At 36.2% G+C, this 23,153-nt stretch overlaps 1 protein-coding gene and 1 long non-coding RNA gene across 4 annotated transcripts; both read left to right on the top strand.

Moving 5' to 3' along the window:
- The first annotated feature begins 2,881 nt into the window (after positions 1 to 2,881).
- btbd10b (BTB (POZ) domain containing 10b) lies at positions 2,882 to 10,069 on the top strand. 3 transcript variants are annotated; one of them, XM_044135848.1, is made up of 9 exons: positions 2,882 to 3,200; positions 3,586 to 3,733; positions 5,526 to 5,722; positions 5,936 to 6,242; positions 6,349 to 6,451; positions 6,979 to 7,099; positions 7,985 to 8,182; positions 8,294 to 8,404; positions 9,045 to 10,069. In XM_044135848.1, exons 2-9 carry the CDS (start codon positions 3,633 to 3,635, stop codon positions 9,374 to 9,376), a joined length of 1,470 nt encoding a protein of 489 aa, XP_043991783.1. In that variant the 5' UTR covers positions 2,882 to 3,200; positions 3,586 to 3,632; the 3' UTR covers positions 9,377 to 10,069. The 3 variants fall into 3 exon arrangements, with proteins under 3 accessions (XP_043991783.1, XP_043991800.1, XP_043991794.1); XM_044135865.1 differs by having other exon boundaries at positions 2,890 to 3,200; positions 5,529 to 5,722; XM_044135859.1 differs by having other exon boundaries at positions 3,109 to 3,131.
- Positions 10,070 to 11,387: 1,318 nt separating this feature from the next.
- On the top strand, positions 11,388 to 12,333 carry LOC122845592. Its single transcript, XR_006373085.1, has 3 exons — positions 11,388 to 11,552; positions 11,952 to 11,991; positions 12,153 to 12,333. It is a non-coding gene; the product is annotated as an uncharacterized LOC122845592 (long non-coding RNA).
- Positions 12,334 to 23,153: the final 10,820 nt, after the last annotated feature.

Here is a 23,153-nt window from a genome sequence, read left to right as displayed (position 1 = left end):
TATATGTTTTCACTGCAGTCCCGCTGCATGAGGCATGCCCAATCAAATATATACTCACCAGCAGCAACAATTTACCCATGAAGTGCATCATGCTAGACGTCTCACAATAAAAGCCTTATTGTTCAGCCTGGTGAAGAAAATTACCAACATTTAAGAAAAGATATGGATGGTCAAATGGTGGCTCTGAGGTGTTGAAAGATGAGTTAGTAGTGAATTCTGGTAGAGGTGGTGTCACTGCAGATGCCTGCTCCCACCAATGCTTTTGAGAAGTGACATCAACATCAACTGTGAAATTTGCTCATTGATGACCGGGGAGGGTAACCGGGTATATAAGGAGAGACGCCTCCCTCATATGAAAGAGTGATCAACAAGTTTGACTTCTTCACCCAGATCGAAACGGGTCTGGTACTGATAAAGCTGCCAAACATTTACTTTATGAAGACAGAGAAGCTGGTAAGAGACCATTTTATTGTGGATAAATTCTTTAAATATGACTTTGTACGATATGATCCAAAAACATAATGCATTGAATATTGAAATACTCATAAAGTTTATTTCATTTGTTTCAGCAAAACAAAATGTTTGCATTAAGGAACTTGGAAACATTGGTTCTGATCCTCTTATTTACACATATCCTTGCAGAGGCAAATCCACTAAGGTAATCAGTCCTTTTTGTCTTAATTTACTTTTCTTTTAATTCACAACTTTGAAACTGAAAATGATCTATTTCAATATACTAATCCGAAATACATTCATGTATGGGTAGAAATCACAACTATACTGGAGTAGTTTTGTTTCTGTTTCAGCAGAAAGCGATCCATCGGTGAGGTACAGTTTATGCACAATGTCCAGGAACACAAGCAAGTTGGAGAAAGACAGGACTGGCTTCAAGAAAAGCTGAAGAAAATTATCATTCCTAGCCCTAAGCCGCAATATGCAAGACCAGGAAATCCTAAAAGTCTTCCACCAGAAAATGTTTTCAGGCCAAACACATAAAAGAGCTAAGCCTTTAGGTATGTGTTTGAATATTTTGCCTACCAAAAGCTTCATGTTTCAAAGTTTCTTCTATTGTTTTGTTTATTTATTTAACAAATTTTATTTTTATGCAAACTTCTATTTTTGTATTTTACAGGTACAAACTTTTTAAGCATTTTTTATTTATTTATTTGATTTACTTTACCCACATTTACCAGCAATATGAATACAACTCGGGGCTGCACAGTGGGGCACTTGGTAGAGCTGTTGTCTATATTAACAGCTCTACTGGGTTCGATTCCCGGCCCGGGGTCTTTCTGCATGGAGTTTGCATGTTCTCCCTCTGCATGCGTGGGTTCTCTTCCTCCCACAGTCCAAAAACATGACTGTTAGGTTAATTGGTCTCTCTAAATTCTCCCTAGGTGTAAGTGTGTGTGTGCATGGTTGTGTGTCCTGTATGTCTCTGTGTTGCCCTGCGACAGACTGCCGACCTGTCCAGGGTGAACCCCGCCTCTCGCCCGGAACGTAGCTGGAGATAGGCACCAGCTCCCCTCCCAAACCTTCTAAGGAACAAGGGTGTACAGAAAATGAATGGATGGATGGATACCACTATTCAAGCCTTTTGTCTGGCCATATAGACAAAGGGAGGGGGCTGTTTAATATTCCCTTATGCACTCACTCATGATGCACTTCAAAACAATTTTTTGTGTATCTTGTAATGTTAAAGGACCAATAGCTTGTTTTACATATTCTGATTTTTTATGTTATTGGAATTAAGTATAGTAACATTTTAAAATATTAGAAAATTATACCTATGCTATACCAAACCTACTTCAACTTTTGTTGTTATTGATTTTTTTTTTCTCACGTTTTGAACTGCATTAATGTATTTTCCTTTTGCATTTTATGACTGGAATGGATTTAGATATTTTTTATTAATGTGGCGTAGAAATCATTTATATAACTACTGCTGCACACAACTACATCCATTAAAATGTTTTATGTTTATAAAGAAAGAATATGCCTGTATGTACTTAGCTTTTGAATTTCCTTACAATTTCTCTCTTGTTGATTCGGTGCATCTCTACTACTTTCAAATTTGATCACATTTTTTTGTTAATTATGTGCAATTTGTGTGTCATTGAAATGACATATTGTACTTACAAATAGGAAAATGGGCTGTATGACCTACATAAAGTGAAGCCTATTGAACTTTGTTCTCCTGACCTTTTACTGAATTTCTTGTTGAGCACAGCACCTAATTACTGTGGTGCTGTTGTTTAATATATGCTTTGTGTATGTTTCAAATTAAAAACATAGGGCACAGAATGGAAGAAAGGGGTGCAAAAAAGTCTTCAAAGCTTGTGGTTTGCATTATGGCTGGAAGGAGTACAGTAATTCACCTTTTTCTTTGTTATTCCTTTTCTCATCTCTGTGCTATGGAACTGAACTTTCCACAAGATTGTCTGCAACTATTTTACTGTAGGTCAGATCACTAAAAATATCTTTTAATCACATTATTTTCCACTTTTTCTTCTTCTTATTATATACCAGTTATTGTACTCTGTAATACTGTGCTTCTGCTAAACAAACAATATTTTAGTGAGCAATTCACTTTTGACTTATTGTTCTGATGGATTTATCTATTTATTATTGTGTGTAAAAAAAGCACCAAAGACAGATAATTTTTCTCATGTATACAAAACATTTAAAAAAACTTGTTACTAACTTGCAACAGTAAAATACCAATATACTTCAAGAATTAAAACTCACTTTGTGGGCTAAGCTTTATTGCGAATTATACTACATTTTATAATTACTAATTTTAATCTGTACCAGATCTTAAGATTTGGAATAAATCTAAAACAAATTGCAATTATTGCCTTTTTCTCTAACATGAAAAACATATCCAACGTATCGCGAGATCTGGTAGTTGTTCTTCGTTTGATTTCCTTTTAAGGAGACAATTGAAATTCTTGCAATACTTAAAGAAAACAGTAGCTCACCTCATTCTAAACTAATTTTAATGGTCAACTGAAGCGTTTAAATTTATATAGTGAACAAATAAAACCAAACCACACAAGAGCTAAGATTCGTTGCTTCGTCAACGTCAGCACGTCAAGGCGTCAACCGTCGTCACGTTGTACGTCACCTGAGTGAGTGTTTTGAAAGGGATGGTTTCCTATGAAGCTACTGGGATTATAGCGGAAACAGAAGAAAAATAGGTGTGTATTTCATTAATTGTGCCTTTTCTTTTGATAATATTAACTCGTGTATGTGAGTAATTTTGATGTAAATGTGGTTTCCGTACTGTTAAAGAAAAACTGATTTTATTATTGTACGGCTAACAAAGCAAGCTAAGTTAGCAAGCTAAATATGCTAAGTATTTAGCCCAATCGTGGGCTGACTCAGCCAACAGAAGTGTTAACTGCGTTTTATTCTCAGTGGTTCAATTTGTATTGACGGAAGGCCATTAGGTTTGTCTTGTATAAAACATGTAGTCGTTTAAAATTTATTTTGTAAGGTAGTTTAGCTTTTTCCAATCCAGAGGCTGACACTGATAGGGGGAGTGAACTGACTTGTTGATTTTTACCCTTTACGGCTGAACAGATAATGAACGGTGAAAGATCCAGACCAGACTCTCCCCTGTTCGGGTGATGGCAGCACGTCTGCAGTCATATGACAGTAACTCTAGTGACACGGAAAACTGGGAACGCATAACACCGAACCGACCTCGCAAACTCTGCAAGCATTCGAGGTGAGCCCAATTTGAAAATCTGCGACATCTTCTAAAACTGTAAAAAATAAAAATAAAAATGGTCTAAGCTGCTTATGGATGTCAGAGTTTATTCTGAAATTTAACATTGTCACGCATCTCTCAAATATTTTTAGAAAAAAATATATAGTTAAGATTTATATAGAGAAGATATTTATTCTCTTTACCTTCTTAATTCCAACTCATTAATAACAATTCTGTTGCATTTAATGTGAAAAGAAATGTTTTAGCATTGATGTTTAAATAGGAGTATCCGAGTATTTTAGAGATTGCATAATGTTTACTGAAGTTATTCCTCTATGCAACTTTAGGGAACAGAGTTATTCAGTATTTTAAGTCTTTTACCTAATGTGATGTGATTGTGGAGGCACAGAAAATTATAAACTATACAACACGTGTTCTGAATACAAAGATGCATTTCTTTTAGCATTCAAAACAGATTTAGGATTTCCAACTTCACAAACTGAAATGGTGCATAAATTAATTAATTTCTTCAGGGATAAAAATATTAAATAATTGAAAGTAATAAGTTGTCTGTTTTCTTTAGTTGTAGCATTTTTCTTAAATTTCTTTTCATTACGTTGTGCTTAAATGTCATCTTGATTCAATTTTTTAATGCATTTTTTAACTCTAAGCAAATTTCACTACAAGATAATAAGGTACATTGCCCTATTTTGTTTTTGTTTTTATTTTGTTTATGTGTCTCATACTTGTAGCCTAACCTGGTGAAGGTCAGTGGGTTTGAATAACTAAAACTATTATTATTCAGATGTACTCATGTCACTGTTTTTGTTGGTTTTCACTAATAATCATTTTGAGTAGCTTAAATTTAGTTTATGTTGGTTACTTATGTGTGACCAAACAGCTTGATCATGAGTCAGATAAGGAAGTAGATGTGAGAGGAAAAGTACAGGGTGGCCTTTTAAGTTTTTCTTTTTTGTTTTTGTCCCTTTGTAATTTGAACATTTTAGAATGTGGTCAGTCCAGTTGTACGAGTGATTACGGGTGTTCTACTTAATGCCTCTTGTTCAAACCTTTTGGTTAAACATACAATGCAAGTACTAAAAGAATGATTTACAACCTCTTAAAAGTAGATGTGTTAAAAATCTGATAATTTCCTGCATTGAGTGACTAGCTGATTGTGTCGGTGTGAAGCTGGCCATTTAGCCCTTTTGCCATGTCACCGTTTTTTGTTTTGTCTTGTATCTGACATTTTCAGGCACTAAATAGAACCATTTAGCATAGGAAGTTTCACATCAACCATTCGTTAAGTTGTGCCCACCAGGGAACATTTTGTACACGATGCGATTGACAACCAAGAATTTAAAGTACATTTCTATAATGTGCTTCATTGTAGAAAAATATGTATTTCTTTTTTTGTTGTCGTTGTTGCTATGGATAAAAATCTGGCATAATTTACTGAGTAGATTTATCCAAACCAAAATATCGTAAATGGAAATTGGTGTAATGAAAATATATATATATAAAAAAAACACTATACCATTTTAATTTATTTGATCTTTAAAACATGTCATGACTATCTTGATAATTTATAAAAATACTTCACCAAAAAATAAATAAACTGATACTTAAAGCGTAGATACATGGAGTTGGAGACGGTGTATTCACTGGACAAAATAGTAATTCATGTAGCCAAAATAGCAAGCGGTGTATTAAACTAGAGCAATCGCATTGTTGCAACTTTAATGGAAAATTTTTTTGGCCTTAAGGAAAATTAAGGAATGAAAATTACATATGGTTTTCTCTTGAAAAGCAGCAGTCAGGCCAGAGCTTCTCGAGTGGAGGCAGAACTGAGGAACATGAGCTTGCATGGTGCCAGTGGGGGTTGCGACCGCTCACGTGACCGCCGTCGTTCCAGCGATCGCTCTAGGGACTCCTCACATGAGAGGGAAGGGCAACTAACCCCCTGCATTCGAAATGTCACCTCACCCACCCGCCAACACAACAGTGGTGAGTAGAGAGCCTGCGTATGTCATGTAATGGTTCTCCAGCTGCTGTCAGTCATTACTGAGAACAGCTGACTGAAACCCAATGCTCACTTGTGTTTTACACTATCGTAAATCCAACAAATAATGCTTTTTTCTTTATTAAGTAAGGTATTTTAACCTGGATGCTTGCAGTATAACTGAAATTTAATTGAGAAACTGTTTCTTTTATGTGAAGATCGAGATGGTCCTTCATCAAGGCCCAGTAGCCCCAGGCCTCAGAGAGTCTCACCCAGTGGTTCCAGCAGCAGTGGAGTTGTGAGCAGTCGCAACAGTAGCTTGTCCAGTACTGACGGCACCTTCAAAAGTTTGGGAGCTGGAGAAATGGTTTTCGTCTATGACAATCCTAAGGAGGGAGGCGCAAATGCCCCCATTGGAAACCGAAACATGAGAACCTCAGAGAGAGTCACTCTGATTGTCGACAACACACGCTTTGTAGTAGACCCGTCCATCTTCACTGCACAACCCAACACCATGTTGGGCAGGTACAGCACACTAATACTCATTGTCTGGTGTAGTTTTTAATTCAATTAAACATCAGATGTTCTTCCTGCTGGATTGAGAATATAAACCTGAGCTTCTTTGTTGCAGGATGTTTGGCTCTGGAAGGGAACATAACTTTACAAGGCCCAACGAGAAGGGAGAGTACGAGGTGGCCGAGGGCATCAGCTCAACAGTTTTCCGAGCGATTTTGGTCAGTTGCCATCTAATGTTTTCTCTATTTATTTAAGAGCTTGTAGACTGAAATGTATACATAATACAGCTCAGGTGTGCTTTTAATAACTCCTGAAGCTAAAGCAAATCTCCTTTAAAGTGAACTTTAATTGGAAAGGGACTAATAACAGCACTGTGTGGTCAGTTTGTGAAGATAAAGATGAAAAGACTGGATTATTCTGCTCTGAGCTCCAGCTATGACATCTAATTACTTTACATAATTTTGTCTCATACTTTACTAATTATTAACTTCAAAATGTTCTTTAGTGTGTAACTGAATGTTGCCTACAAATAACCCACTTGGTAACAGGTAAGAGTTTTAACATACAGTAAGAGTTTTAACTTGTGAATCTCTGAGGTGTAAAATACACAACCAAAGGCATAAAGTGTTTCCAGGTTACTTATGTCACCTTAAAGCTTTTAGTTTACTTATGTGTATTTTATGAGTTAATGGCTCCACAGTGTTTGAAACGATTTTCTTCTTTGTGGTTTTTATCTAATTAACAGGATTACTACAAATCTGGGATAATCCGTTGTCCAGATGGAATCTCCATCCCTGAGTTGCGGGAGGCGTGTGACTATCTATGCATCTCCTTCGACTATAGCACCATCAAATGCAGAGACCTTAGTGAGTTCCCCAAAGTTGAGGTTTTTACAGTCGCACATTAAGGCATGCAGCTTCAGAACAGCAGTGTCACTTATACTCTTTGTCATATGTTCATAGCACATTGTAGAAAGAAGGGGAAAAAAAAAACATATGTCATCTGTCAGAGGGTGCTGTTTCTGATTTCTTTGGATTGATTTAATTTGGACTCGGACAAACTCAAGCAGAAAAGTATTTTCAGAAAATTTGAGCATGCCTTTTGTTTTTGATGCAGTAGCTAGAAGAAGAAGGCTAAATCTTTGGTGCCTTCAGTGTCTGAAAGCTCCTTTTGTTTAGCACTGCTAAGCATTGTAGCATTAGTACTGTTGACTGCTGCTGCAGAAATGCTGCTAATTGTTTTGACTTGTTTTGAATAGGCTTAGTTCCATTATCGTCTATTTAAACACAGCTCATCAGTACTGATTCAACTTTCAGGACACAACTGTTGTTTTCTTGCACTTTAAAAAAATACATTTAAGTAAAGAGTTTATTAAACATGCGTACTTGAAAGAAAAAAGGAAATAAAGTATTTTGAGATTTCTAATACCTGTATGTAAAAGCAGGAAATTAAATAATTTTTGTATGTTCCATTAACACTCTTTTCTCTGTTTATGTCATTTATAAAGCCATTTAGGTTTGAAAAAACACATTTGAAACATGCACATAATTCCATACTTGGACAAAATTGATTTTCCCTCAATGATAATGTCTAATGGTAGTGGAAGTAAACCTTTGACCATAACATTTTTTGTCACTTTTTTCCCAAGCCTTTTCTAAAACAGGGTGGCCAAGTGGCCTGTTTGAATGATCTGGTCATGTTTACTGCTTCAAGCAGATCACATTTAATTTTGAATTTGTACCTTTTTCCAGGTGCCCTGATGCATGAGCTGTCCAATGATGGCGCTCGACATCAGTTTGAATTTTACCTCGAGGAAATGGTTCTGCCCTTAATGGTGACCAGTGCTCAGAGTGGAGAGAGGGAATGTCACATTGTAGTTCTGACAGATGATGATGTGGTGGACTGGGACGAAGAGTATCCACCACAAATGGGCGAGGAGTATTCACAGAGTGAGTTCCTGCCTGCTTCTGCAGAAAAACGATGAGGTTTTGCATTTTGTGTACACAGCAGAAATGTTTGATAAATTAAATTTAACAACATTTTATTTGTTCTCGTTGCAGTTATTTACAGCACAAAACTGTACAGATTTTTCAAGTATATCGAGAACCGAGACGTTGCCAAATCAGTTTTAAAGGAGAGGGGGCTAAAGAAAATAAGGCTGGGTATTGAAGGTATGCTGAACTTTCCGGGAAAAATGTCTTCTGTGTTTTTCAAGTAAATTGAGGCTTTCATGAAATTTGTGTTGGGGAAGAATTTGGCTTCATAATTTAAAAAGTACACTGAATGTTTGACTTGGAGGCTTTTTTCTTTTAGTAGAAAAATTAGGATTCAGATTTTGGTTGCTTAGCTGTTTTAATGAGTCAAGGTTTAATTGTTATCTGTTGTTTTATGGGATTGAATTAGTGCTTCATTGATGTCAGATTAATTAAAGAGGTGGTCTCAGGGTTTACATAAAGGGATAGCAGGAAAAACCACAGTTAAACATTTCTTGTGTTTTCAGGCTTTATTCCCTTTTCTGTTGTCTTTTCTCATTCTTTCATTTATTTTTGTACTTTCATTCTTATGTCTTTTCTTCCACTTTACCTTATTCTTCCTTCCTGTATGTTTTTTTTCCCCCCTCATATACTCCTTTTCTCTCCTTCCTTTCTTTCCTTTTCTTTTTCAGAAAGTTAGACGGAAAAGGAATTTGAAATATAGAAGTTTACATAAAATGTGAAGGAATCCCGTTAAAATAAAACAAGAGTGTTTTAAAGAGTGTTAATCAAGATTGGCAAACCTGAAATAGGAACTGCATATATTCTGTGTCAACAGGTTACCCCACTTATAAGGAGAAAGTGAAGAAGCGCCCAGGGGGTCGGCCCGAGGTGATCTACAACTATGTGCAGAGGCCCTTCATCCGCATGTCCTGGGAAAAGGAAGAGGGCAAAAGCCGACATGTGGACTTTCAATGTGTAAAGTCCAAGTCCATCACCAACCTGGCTGCAGCAGCTGCAGATATCCCCCAGGACCAGCTGGTTGTGATGCACCCTGGCCCACAGGTGGATGAACTGGACATCCTACCCAATCACCCACCCAGTGGGAATCACTACAGCAACAACTACAGCAACGAGCCTGATCCTGATGCACCTTCACCTGCTGTCTGAGGACTCTGCTCCTCTCTCAATGCCTCTGCCCCTCTCTTACTCCTCTAGTCCTTTTCCCAGCATGCTGCAGCATGGAGTTCCTGGGGCACCATAACCATATTGCCTTGACACCTACTTTGCAGCCTTAGAGCCTCAAAGAACCAGGAAGACTGTAGAAAAAGAAACATGAGGAAACTGAGACTGGTACATGAAAGAGTTCACTGTTGTTTTCATTTTTTTACTTGACCAAAGGAATTTATTTTTGTTTGGAAACAAATCTGTAAAAACACTTAGTATTAATATTATTATTTACATTGTTCTTGTACATTACTTTGATGGGTTTGGCTGAACACTTGTGGTGTCATTGTTTCTTCTCGGTTTTGTTTCACACGTAATTTTTGGAGTGACCTCCTCAATGTGCTTTGAAGGGAAGACTTGTGAAAGGAGAAAAATCAATCCAACTGGTCATGGGGAAAAAAAATCAGACATTACCATTTAGTGTCATGATCTCCAGCTGAACTCCTCACAGATGTCTTCAAAATCCTAGCCATGGGAAATGTAGTCATTGGCTGGATTTGATGTGATGTTACGCTCCTGCAGCCAAGATATTCAGCAGAGCACAGGCTGTTGTGGTCAGTTTGCTTGTGCTGAGCTTGAATTTGTTGTTTAAAACTGACATGAAATCATGAAATAAAGGTGAAATATAAACTTTCATTATGTATGAGCCATAATTACGAAATGTTTAGCAGACTTAAGTGTTTCATCAGTCATTCAAAAAGTATAGAAATGTTGACTTTTTGAAGTAGTTGGATATTTTTTTTCATTTCTTAGTCTCCCTCCTAAACTAAAACTAGAAAAAATTGCATTTCTTGTGAAAATGCAGTGTGAATGCTGTAAGCTCAATATTTTTAGTGAACATTGCAGAAGTATTTGAAGTCAACTGCAGAAGACTTGCAGAAATATAATAAATGGGCAGAAATATAATAAATGGGAAGAAATAGCAGAAGAAAGAAAAGCCGGCAAATAGAAAAACAGAAGAGGAGTGAAAGCTTTCAGTAAAAGCAGAGATACCAACCAAAGAGTATTAGAAATTTGTGAAGAACACTGTTTACAAAGCTAAACTGTAAAGTCACAACAATTCATAAGCTTCAATGAACTAAATATTAACTCCCCTATGTCTGCACCAGTATGGAGTTAAATTTGTTTCGCAATTATTCAAACAAAAAATTGTGTATTTATATTTTGGTTAAAAATTGTGATCAAAACTTTTGGTTTTGCTAAAAAAAAATTTGTTTCAAACAAAAAAAAGCTTAATCAAAAAAAAAAATTAACTGGTCAAAATTTTTTGAATTGTAATAATTAAAAAAAAAAAGAAAAAGTTTAATAAATGCTTTCATTTGTGCTCATCAGAATTTTTTGGTTGACAGCCTAAGTTTTTGGTTGAGATTCTCAACATTTTGGATGATGTTCCCTTTTTTTGGTTGAACCCAATGAGTTTTGCTTGCAATTTTTAAGCATTAAATTTGTTTCACAATGTAAGACGATTTAAGATGTTTATATAGCCGTGTTCTTTTAAGGTTTTTGTGCTATTTCAATTTATTACCTTTGCATGCTTCTTGTGAAGAGCTCAAATAGGATAGTGTTTACAACAGTGTGTACAGGCGTATCAGTTTCTCTCTGTGATCTGGCTCTGGTCTGCTCACTCACTCCCATACACTCACTCTTTCGGGCTGAATACAGATGTGATTCCATGGAAATAACACAGGGACGGCTTCTTTATTTATCATCCGTCTCCCCCAGGTAGTTTTAGGTGGAAGAAGCTGATTGGAGTGAAGTGAATGCGGCAAAGTTTGCTGTGCAGTGTTAACTATATTTACAAGCCACTGTCTACTTAATTCAGGATCGCTTGGAAATCCATGAAAACTTAAAAACCCATTATATTTAGAAGACAACAATGTGCATAGTATTGCTTTATTTGCGTCTGAAATTCAACCTTGTCTTTTCTAGCTGTCATGGTAAGTCAAAAAAGGAAACAAGAAAGCCGCATTTCAGTAATGCGGATGTGATGTCAGCGCCGTACGTGCAAAGAGCCCATTGGTTAGCGCTGACCAGAGCGGTTGACTCTGACTCCCTGCTATTTCAGAACTTTCCCGAACCGCGGGGGTTGCTGCTTCGATCGGGAGACAGAATGTGAATGGTAATTAATCTCCACAAAATTACACCGTTAGCAGCTACTAAAATGTCCATCCTTTTTTCAAAGAAGAAATCTTACACAACTTATGATGACAGTCACATATCTTGACAAGATAATCTTGCCGTTAACATATCGTGCTAGCTAATGTTAGCGCTAGGTAAAGTGCATAAACTAGGCTCGTGCGATATCCGCCTGTCTTGAATTGTTTGGTTAACATTTGGAACATTAACCAGCGCACTTTTGTTGAGTTGCATTAAGTGTGGAAAATACCAAAGTATCTGGAGGAAATATGTGTTTAAAAGCTGTCAAGTGACCGTATAGATTATTTACCAAGCACATAATTAGTGCTGTGGATGAGGGGAGGCAATATAACTATTGTAGCCTATATATTTTTTCTTGCAGATGCAAAATGAAAAACCAAGCTGGTAGATCACAGACCGAAGTAGGATATTCACATAATTTATGTCTGTTTTTTTAGTGTTAATTGGTGTGTATGTGTCTTGCATTTAATTTTATTTAGAATTATATGTAATATACCTTTTGCTGTGTTATATTACGAAATTAAATTGGTGTTCTCCTAATTCCCTATTCTGGTATGACCAGCAGAGCGCAGCTGAAGCAGGACAATGCTTGCAGGCATTACTGAACAGAGCAAAATAGAGAGGTTCAGAACATGAGTATGGAGAGACAAGCGAGTGTCCAGATGGCCAGGTAGGAAAGGAAGTGTTGCTTTTAAGGGCAACACTTCCTTTAACTATATTTCTGTAAGTCAGTTTCTTTAGTGGTTTTTAAACTAATTCCTCTTCTATGCTACATTTTTGAATTAATTTTAGTATTGATAATGGGCATAGCCTGTACTGCTTCTGCTAGTAGTTTAAATTGATTTCAGCTACATACTTTCAAAAGAATATTCAGATTTTAACCTGCATTTTCTAAGTACTAAATATTTCAGTTTACTCTTACTCAGTATCTTTGGTGTTGTTACACCTCTGAAATGTTTTTAGCTGTTTCCCTTGTGATACATCAACTGTTTCACTTAAGCATTTTATTTCTTGAGATATTGTCAATTTATTTTCAATTAAAACTCTCAAAAATAGGTTTAGGGCTTATTGGTTTTGGATTATGTTGTCTGGCTAAATATGATCACTTGTTGGTAGTAAAGCAACCATTACATAAATAACACACCTTGAAAACATATGCGCCTCTCTCCCAGCCCAGCTCTGTGGAGGCACTCTTTGTCCTGTTGCCACGGGATAAATGTGGAATCTTTCTGTGCAAGGCAACAAAACCTATGTGTACGTATATGTCAGAAGAATGGCAGGATTTGTCCGTCTCTGATGTCTTGCACTTGACCAGCTGGAAAACAGTCTTGAAACCTCAGCTGGGGACGGAAATGGTGAAGTGTTCAAAGCAACAGAGTTACATGTGATATAAAGGCAATATTTTCAACATGTTTTTAGGATTGAGGGATGGAATTAGGGTTGGGTTATGGTTGGAAGGAGTGTTGGGAGGAGAATTGTATTTAGGGTTGGGAGTGTGTTTTAATTGTTATTATTATTTAAGTACAAAACACTGTATAAAAACAAAATGTTGAAACAAAAAGCTCTCAGAAGATATTTCATGAGTCGCTATAACTTCTTCCCACCACATGTGGGCAGCAGAGGATAACTGATTTATAATAAAAGTCTACATAAAAGTTTCCTTTTATCACAGGTTTAAATGTGTAGTGTTTGTTTGATTATACAGTGAGTTATGTATGTTTTAGGGGTCTATTTAAGGATTTTATTCTCAATAGTGCAGACAAAATTTCTATATAAATGGTGTAACATTCAAACAGTCTGTCTTCCCCAGGAGTCAGCAGCTTTTCAATCCTAACAGCAATTTTTTTTCTCCAGTTTGTGGTTAAAAATTATCTGGAGCCACAAAAACCTGAAAAAGTACACGACTTCTTGAAAAAAGACAGCACACGTACAGTTGTTGTATGCTTTGCGGATAAATTAGGAACCACATTTTTTACGTTTTAGGTTTTGAAGCAAACAAAAACAAAATTTACACAAAAGAATACATTAATTTTTCTGAATAAAACTCTATATTTGGGGAAGGCAAGGTGAATGAAATATGTACAACTTGATTATTTTTTAAGTTCGTTTTTCTTTTATTTTAGAACATGTCCTAGTTCTGTATCATTTTCAGCCAAAGTTATTAAGAACCACTGTGAGAGCCACAGGTTGCAGACTTTTGGTTTAACCTCTTAAGCTGAAGCGAATCCTCTCAGACTGCAGCCCACAAGAAGCTTAGCAGCAGTCAGAGCTGGAAATAATGGACCTCTATGGGAATTTGCACCCAACGCATTTATAAACTCGACATTCACTTTTTTACAACTTTTATTTCATATTAAAATGTTTTTCTTATTTTTATGTTGCAATATTTTTCACATATTACAGTAATATAGTTTGATTTTTGTGGAAATTATCACGGCGAGCTGTGAAACAAACTAAAAGAAAATGGCAATCAGAAACCCATTTTAAGTGTTGAACGCAAGTTTGATATTTAGAGTTAATGATGCTGTTATAGTTTTCAATTTATAATTACAGAAGCACACCTGAGTCAGGTAGCTTGAACCCATTTCTTCTGTTGACTGAACCTCTCCAGGAAAGTTTGTCTTGTAGAAGTCAGCTTATGTGACAGACTCACACGGACAGATTACATTAATCTAAGTTAATTTTGCAAATACTGCATTTAGGTTCTTTTTTTTTTTTTTTTGTTGCTGTAGCCATTTGTTAATTTAAACAATTAATGCTTAAGCCAAACTTTTTATCCATTAGTGTGGTAAAAATTTTTTGTCAAGAATAACAGTTTAAGCTTTAAAATGGATACAAAGAAATATCTGAAAATCAAATGCAACCTCTCAATCTGTCAACAGCTGGCTGAGGACAGATGCTGGTGTCTTCTAATTTAATAGAATTCAGCCAAAGAAATGCGAACATGGAACTTTAGACTTTGCTTGTCTCTAACCATCTGCTTTTTTGCAGGATTAGATGTCGATACGGCACATCACAACGTGTGGAATTTAATTTTAGACACCGAGGGTGGTTTTAAAATGCCTTGAATTAAACAATGGAAGTTTCATCTGTGATTTAATCTGCTGTGGTGTCCATGTTTTTTTTGTCATTTCTCAATCTATCATTTTCATCTATGCCCTAAGAACATGATAATTACAAACCATAAAAGTTTGTGTAAGGAGCTACACCCTGGACAGGTCGCCAGTCCATCACGGAATCATACAGGACAAACAACCATGTGTATACACTTGCGCCAAATGGCAATTCAGCGTAACCAATTAGCCTAATTTTCTAGCTTTTGGACTGTGGGAAGAAACTGTGGTACCCATAGAGAATAAAAGCTTGTTTGAGGAAAATATGCAAACTCCACTCAAAAAGATCAGGACTTTCTTGTTGCGATGCAGCAGTGCTAGCCACTGTCTGAGCCTGCAGCCCATTAAGTAATGAAATATCGTAAATTAAAATACCTAGATTTATTTTCTCTATGGCTAAAAGTTAATTTCTATCCAAGATTTTCTCAGATATTCAAAAATTTGGATAAAACTGGTAGATGCTGTTGTAAGTTATTTTAGGTTATAATTTTTCTCTTTAATGATTAGCATCAAAAGGGATATTATGTACTTTTTTGTGACTCTTACCTCTGCGACACGCAATTTGTAATCCTGAGAAGAAGCGGAAAGAGCAAAAACAAAAAAGCTGTACAATGTGAAACCAGAGAGGGAAACAACACAAAGGGTCAAGAGTCACGCAAACGTAATTTAAGAATGAAAGTACTAATATTTTGATTGTAACACAGCATTCATAAAAATCCAAATCATGAATAAAAATGCAGATGACTTTGGTTCAGGTTTTATGATGTTGGAACCAAACTGGAACACTTTTTTTTTTCTCCAGTGGGTTTTGCATTGCATTATGTATTAGCTAATAAAGATTGACTCTGGGGGATGGGAGATTAACAAACAAAAGAACTTCTTTAAAAAATTCTTGTACATTCTTGAATGTGCATGTCTGTGTTTTGCAGTTTCTTCCAGTGATGACCAAACGAAGTCACAATGGAAACTGTGAACCTGCTGAACCACAGAGAAGGAAAATATTATTTATCTGATCAGATTTTAGTCATAACAAACCAGAGAACTGAATGTTTTTGTCTTCATAGTGGCTCATAGCCTTTGGAATTTTCTTCCTGTTTTGGATTTCACACATCTCTATTCCTGCAGAATACTTCACCTGCTCTGTCATCATGCTGTCTACTGGTGCTTAAGAGCATGCTGGAAGAACCTGAGGCAGACTCAGATTATGTTTGAGAGATCATAACTCCAATCTGAGCTGAGAATGCCCACACTACAATTAAACTGTATGGACATATTCCTTCATCACAGCAGTAATGTACATGCTTTTTATAGTCTTGCTGGCAGTACATGAATTATTTAAAAAGAAAGATGTATCCTTTTTTGTGTTCTGCTGATTGTCAACAGCAACAATTATATGTAAGTGGTTATCATACACACCAAATGAATTGTAATCAATCCCATCTCCCAGGAATGAGTTTTTCTGACTTCCTGTGGCAAGCTCTGCTGTAAATGCTGGTTTCTGACTCAGCACAGTCGACTGCTGCCCGACTCCAAAGCCTTCCTTTAAAAATTGTATAATATCTTAAGAAAAAAGCTCTCAATCCAAATGAATTAACTCTCAGAACATCAATTTTTTTAATGTAAGACAGTTACCACATAATTCCTTTCTTACCATGTCACCCAAATTTCACTAAATCCCTCATCCCTACCAAATTTCTTGGCTTTCCATCTACATACTAGTGAAGATTGAGACATTCTGTAATCAGGCCATGTAAACGTCCAGTTTGTCTTACTCTGGACTTACTATTTTAATTGGACAAAAGCTTCTATTCAGAATATGTAAATTGCTCTTTTTTTTTCAAAATTGTTTTGCAAAAACTTCAAATTACAGAAACTCTTTCTTGACATAAACTATTTTTTTATATCTTGTCATAGCGTAAGTACATTTCTGAAGAATTAAGAAAAAGCAAACACCAAAAGAAAACCTTCAAAGCATATAATTCCTTCCTTATTAAAGTTTAGTCTTTCAAGTACCAGATTCCTTGCAGGGATCAAGATTCCTTGTAGTATCTGGTTTCCCACACTGCTTGGTCCCAGATGACTGGTTTCCACAACAACACTCCACAATAAGGCCTCACCTTCAATAGGTCAGACTTCCACTTAAGTGTGATGAGTGCTCTCCTGCTCTCCATGCCGATTATTTCTCACTTGACGACGTGTCTGTCTTCTAATAGGAATCGGTACCTCAGCATTTTTGAGCATTTGTCTCGCAAACGCTACGCATAAACAAAAACAACTCCAATTCAAAAATGATATTTTTACAGTTTCAGATTTTCTCAAGCAGTCCTTACTCCATTTGACTTGCACGCTTTTTTCAGAGAAACACTTGGGCATATTACAAGGAATTACATGAGAGAAATTTGAATAGAAATTCCTTTTTTTTTCCATCCTTACAAGATTTTGTTTATTTTTACAAAATCTAGAAATAGTCTTATCTTTGAGTAGCAACTAACTATTTGGCTCTTTGAGTTGAGCTCTGGGGATTTCTCCTTCTTTAACAGATTTCCAGCTTCATAATGGGAATATAGAAGTTTGTTTTTAAAATAAAAGAGTATTGGGTTGTGTAGAGTACATATAAGCAGCCATTATGTCAACAGCTACAAGTATTTGTTCCTCTTGTAAATATTCCTTCTCACTGTAGAATGATGGACTTAAGGTTACTTGGAATTGGTCTTTTAACCCTTCCCAGCTTGAAGAATGAGTTTGATTTTGAACCTAATTTTCATTTAAATTAGGTTCAATTTAAATGAAATTGGTAAATGTGGCATTTACCAATTTAAATGCCGCATTCTTAAAAGCAACTACCTGCATGCTGGTTCACCGTTCCACTGAATCACATACTCTCACAGAACAATCTACTGGTGGGTGTCAAAATCTTTTACTGCCATTTCAGATTGTTTTGGAGGGCATTGGGAAAAACTATCTCTTAAAAGAACCAACCTTCAGATGGAGTGAAAGTAAATAAAAGAAATTTGATGCCACAGATTTTAGATATTTTACCCAGCAACGATTGAATATGCTGACAAATTGTTTGACCCAAAAAGTTCTGCAACAGGATCTGTGTCTATTAAACATGACACGAAACGTTGCAACTTGATAACAAGAAAGAAGGAGAATGCCAACGTAATGCAGTGATTGTTCTGCTGAAAGGATAGGGGGATTTTTGCCTATAGGAACCTCCATTCAGTTTTTATAGAGAGGAAGACAGTCAATGAACCTGAGATACACCCAGATCTCTCCAAGTTTTTTTTTTTTTTTTTTTTTTTTACTGTAACTGATATTCAAGTCACACCCGTGAAATAATGTGCAATTGACAATTAAAGAGTGTGGGTTAACGTTTTAGGAAAAGGTAAAACAAGGCTTTATATAAGTAAGTAACCTCCATTGTGTTTGCAGAGGATGGAAAAGCAAAGACTAGCAAAATATTTTCCTACCCTTTGGACTGTGCACTACCTGTAAATTAAGAAGTTATTGGAAAGTAACGAGGATGCTGCTGACAGTGTTGCTTCAACAGGAGGTGACGGGCATTGAGTGGCTGGGAAAGAGACTGTACAGTACCCCACAGGCGAGGTCACCGCACAGCCTTACAGGATTAACACACCTGCCACCAGCACAATAGGGTCTAATGAGAGCACACTGGTGGCCTCGGTCTGCTAGCAGCAGGGCGACTGCTCTCCAAATGGCTTTCACCTCAGCGCCGGTATTGAGGTCCTGACTCTCAAGTCGAAACCTTCATTAGTGGCTTCATGCCGGATCTCTTGGTGAGTCCGAACAAAGGCCGACAGGAACACAAAGTGACACATTCCAGGGATTAGGGGACACTGACAACTTGGTGCCATTAAGAGATGGTCATTTCTTTTCCTGAATGCTAGGAATTTGCTTTGAAAGCAGAAAAAATAAGATATTTCAGCTTAATCAATTTGACAAGGTGATTTCTTTTTCTACTTAATATTTCTGATTAAGTTTGAAGTAGTGTTCACGTGAATTTTACAATAATGAGTTATTGTGACATTTGAAGTACATGTAGAAGTCCAATATCACACAGTAGATATATGTTCTTAAATTATATTCTCTGGAAGTATTGATTATATTTCACCAACTTTTTTTGTTTTTATTTTTATTATTTTACATGTATTTTATTGATTTTGGTTTCGTTAATTTAACTTAAGAACAAAAGTCCCATCTTGAGATGTTACTTAATTTCCACAAAATGTTTTCTTCCATATGATGCCATCGATTTTGTGAAATCCACAACTCCCTCCTGTAAAACATGTTGCTGCAGCCCCTGTACATCACACTATGAATCATTTTTTCAGGCTAACAAACTTCCTCCATTTTTCTACAAATGTAGCCAGGTTTTTATGGCCACATGTTTAAACTTTACTTTGACCAGACCATGTGACACGTCTACAAAAACTAAGACATTTGTCTGGAAATTGAACCCCGGGAGGAACCAAACTCGTGGGAGTTGTCAATTCTCTTGGCTGATCTCGGCTGATTTTTCTCTTTACTTTTCTCAATTACACAGGATATTTGAGGTATTATTCACAGGTGGACCTTCCATTAAGTCAGATATTGTGAATTGACCTATCAGAAGCATACAAAGTCATGCCAATATTTTCTGGTATTGCCCAAATCAACTAAAGATTTGAAAGAAAACAACGGTTGAAAGAGCTGAAAAACCATTCTACTTTAGTGGCTTTGCAGATGATTGCTTAACCTTCAGCCTGAATGTCCTGATTAAAACAAAAGTTTAGAATCAAAATGTGCACAAATATTGACATATTTGGCTGTTGTAGGTTAAGATCTAATTTCCCAGAAAACATATAGTTTTGTGCTGTAGTAAATGCATCATCAGTATGACTGGATGATTATATATATATATATAAATAAATAAATCTTATCACTATACAAATAAGAAACAACTAAATATGTCCGCCCAGCTTTTTGTCTATTTTGTCTGGCAAAAAGTTTTAAAATAAGAATATTTCAGATTCCTGATGTTTCATCTTTTTCAACTTCAGACCTTTAGGGAAACTCCACATTATTAAAACTTTCCCTGTGGATCTGCCCCTGGAAAAAAAGGCAAGTGATATCCAATTGTTTTCTCTCAGAACACGGCATGCACCGTCACATCCCTGCTTGTGAGATAACAGGTTTCTTCTATCAGGTCAGATCAATTTAAGTCCCTCAGTGAAACACGGTGGGAAGTGAAAAGAGAGTTGAGCACAGAGGAGACGTCTGTTTGTCAAGCGACAAGAAAGCTGTCCCTCCCATTACATGTAATATGGCACCGGCCCCTTTTTGGCACTGATGTTGCCCTAAATTCGAAGAACAAAGACTCTTAAGACAGCCTGTGTGTATGTACTCTAAGTGCAAGTTTGTCCACCCTTATATCTCTATTGTGAGGGGTTTAAATTGCACTAAAATGTTGGAAAATCAGGGTTTTGTTTTTCTTTCATTTCTGGAAACAGAATATTTCTGTGACACCTTGAATATGATTAAATCTATAAGCAAAAGTAATATGTAATTGTTTATTTTCTCCAGTCACTGCAAACACATCCAGGACGATGCAACCTGATGAATGACCGTGCCTATTTTAAAAACAATATTCCAGCATATTTAGTAAGACGTTGTCTTTTGCTATTAGGAACTTGAAGCCACCTACAACAATACGTCCAGCTTCTGCACAACCCAACCTAACAATAGTTAGTTTGAAGCTGATTTAGTACAATCATGAGAAAGGGTAGACTACTGAAAACATATAGATTGCGATGGATGATCTCTAAAAATGTTTGGAAGTACTAAACTTCATTAAAGAGAAAAGATAGTCTGTTTATATAATTATTTCAGAAAGATGTTTCAATCAGATGGTGCAGAACAAACTCCTGCCTCAATATTTAAAACAACCATCTATCTAAAGAAAAGAGTGTTTTTCTTGATTAAATAAAAGGAATGGTGGATAACGCCATAAAAAGTTGTGAAAAAACTGCTCTTTGTAAGTCCCCACTCTGATTAACACTAAAGAAGACTTAGAGATTTCAGTAAACAACCCAAAGCCGTCCATCCTGAAGGAGATGTTCTATCTTAAGGACTGAACAGAAATCTCAGTGGCTGGATGTGCCAAGCTTTTAAGACATCACCAAAGAGACTTCCTGTTCCAGATGTTACAAAACACCACCAAAATGTTCTGTGCCTAACCTTGATATGAATGACATGCTTCATCAATTCCCATAAAAAAAATCTTCCAAATAAAGACAACTGACCGACTCCCATTATTGCCTTTCGTGACATGCACTCGCTCAGCTTAGTTTCATTTTACACACCTAACCACTGGAATTCCCAATATATGTTGCCTGGTTTTCTTTACTCTTCAAGAAATCATCTTGTTGTAAAACTGTTGAGTACTTGTAGCCATAATCAAAATATCAAATAAACGTCACTGGAACAGACCAGTTCATGCCATATGTTGTTCCACTAGTTCTAAATTTAACAGCTTCTTTATTTGTTTTTCCTCCGTGAATCAGTCACTGTATCTGCTGAGAAAAGACCATGATCATCTTCTATTCCCTTGCGGCTTAGTGTGTTTCAATACACCTATTAACTACCATAAGTATACAACTCCAGGGACGGAGGAAGTATTGTATACTTTGGTGTTTTTTGTCTCATTGTGTATTCAGTCACAAAGAGGCACATGGGTGGGTTCATCAGGAGCAGAAACTTAATACATGTCTCTTGCTCTTTATTCTCTAAACATATGAGGATATTTATATGTTTAATGCTGTCCTGTTTATAAGTTACACTTGGCAGGGGGAATTTGATCTTGGTGAAATATCCTCAGTTTGTCATGAGATTCATCAACAAATATGAGCTGTGCAGTACTGATTTCTTTTTTTTATTTAGCATTCATTAAATAAAAAAAGTAAACATTTGGAGGCTGAATTGGTGATTTTGTTAGTTTTAAACATAAGAGGGTGAAATGATCATATTTAACCCATTTTCCATATACTACTGCATTTCATAGCCAAGTAAGATGGGTAGACTTTTGCTGGTTTGTTGCTCTTACCGTCTTCTCTTCAAACACATCAGCCCCTGAAGATTTTAACAAGCAATTCTATGCATTTTCTGTCACTTTAATAAAAATTACAACCATTATAATTTAGCTGAACTTCACAAGGCACATGAAAACACTCCACTTTGATATCCAGTGAGCAAAAAGCATCCATGAGTAAAGTTGAATTACAAAACATGCAGAGTGTATGTTTTTATTACAGTCCAGCAGCCTGCTTTGGCTTTATTGTCTCAGTTCTCAGTTCTGAAGACAGCAGCGGTGGTTTGTCTCCAGTCTTTTTTTATTGGATTATTTGACGTTATAATTTAAAAATGCAAATAAAAAACTCGGAAACTTTGATTCTTGTTGCTTTATTTGTTATGACATCTGTGTCTAAAAAAAACAAAAAAAAACATTGTCACCAAAACTGTTAGAAAAAGAAAAATCTCCTTATTTAGACACAGTATATTTACAGTCATAAGCTTTCCTCCAATTATTGTATGGACCCCCACTGTAACCCTAACAATGTCCTCACTGTCTTTAATTGACATTCACATTAGTCTTCAAGCTATTGAAGAAATTACAGTTTATCTTTTTAAGTCCCCATAAAGACACCAGTCCTCAGATGATTGATAATACCCTTCTATGTTCCACAGGAAGCAAACAAAACTTATTGTATAAGTACTGTTCCCGCTTGAACTCAATGATCTTTAACTGAAAATGCAGATGGCCTCTTTTTGAGCAGGTCATATCTTTATTTTGGTTTCTAAAACAAAGCAAAAGCCTTAGCTTTTTTGAATGTTACTGGGTAAAATGTGTTGTTTTTCTGTTCCTGTACCAGTATTTTAGTTGGATGTGTTCAGCTTTGATGGAGCTTTAAGTTCAGAAGTTGCAGCTCATCAGACAGTTAAATGTCTGCTTCATTGTTATCTGTCTGGATGTGGAACTGACCTTCTGCTAAGGCTCTGCAGTTCTGTTTTGGCTTTAGATGATATTAAGACTTCAGGATTCACATGCAAAAGAAATTTCTGTGTGAGAGGTCATGGAAAAAAACCCAACAACAACAACAAAAAAAACTAAGACAATGTTTGACATCTACAAACAAATCCAAAACACTGATGCCTTTTCTTTTTATCTGTGTTAGCGTGCCGTTCCTGAATTGTGTATCCTGGCAGTCCTTTTGAAAATATGCTTTAGCTGCACATTCATTGTGGCATATTTAAAGCAATTCCTTCACCCAAACTAACTCATGTTGAAGAAGAAATAAACTCCAATATGTTCAAGCTTTAAAACAGTTTTTATTATCCAAACAATTTCTTTTTCAGTTCTAGCCACAACTAAATCTAAACAAACCAGTTTA

This window comes from Gambusia affinis, linkage group LG02 (genome assembly GCF_019740435.1).
Source record: "Gambusia affinis linkage group LG02, SWU_Gaff_1.0, whole genome shotgun sequence".
Taxonomy (NCBI): domain Eukaryota; kingdom Metazoa; phylum Chordata; class Actinopteri; order Cyprinodontiformes; family Poeciliidae; genus Gambusia; species Gambusia affinis.
The sequence above is the reverse complement of the archived record's forward strand: the minus strand, read 5'-3'. Positions and strand labels throughout refer to the sequence as shown.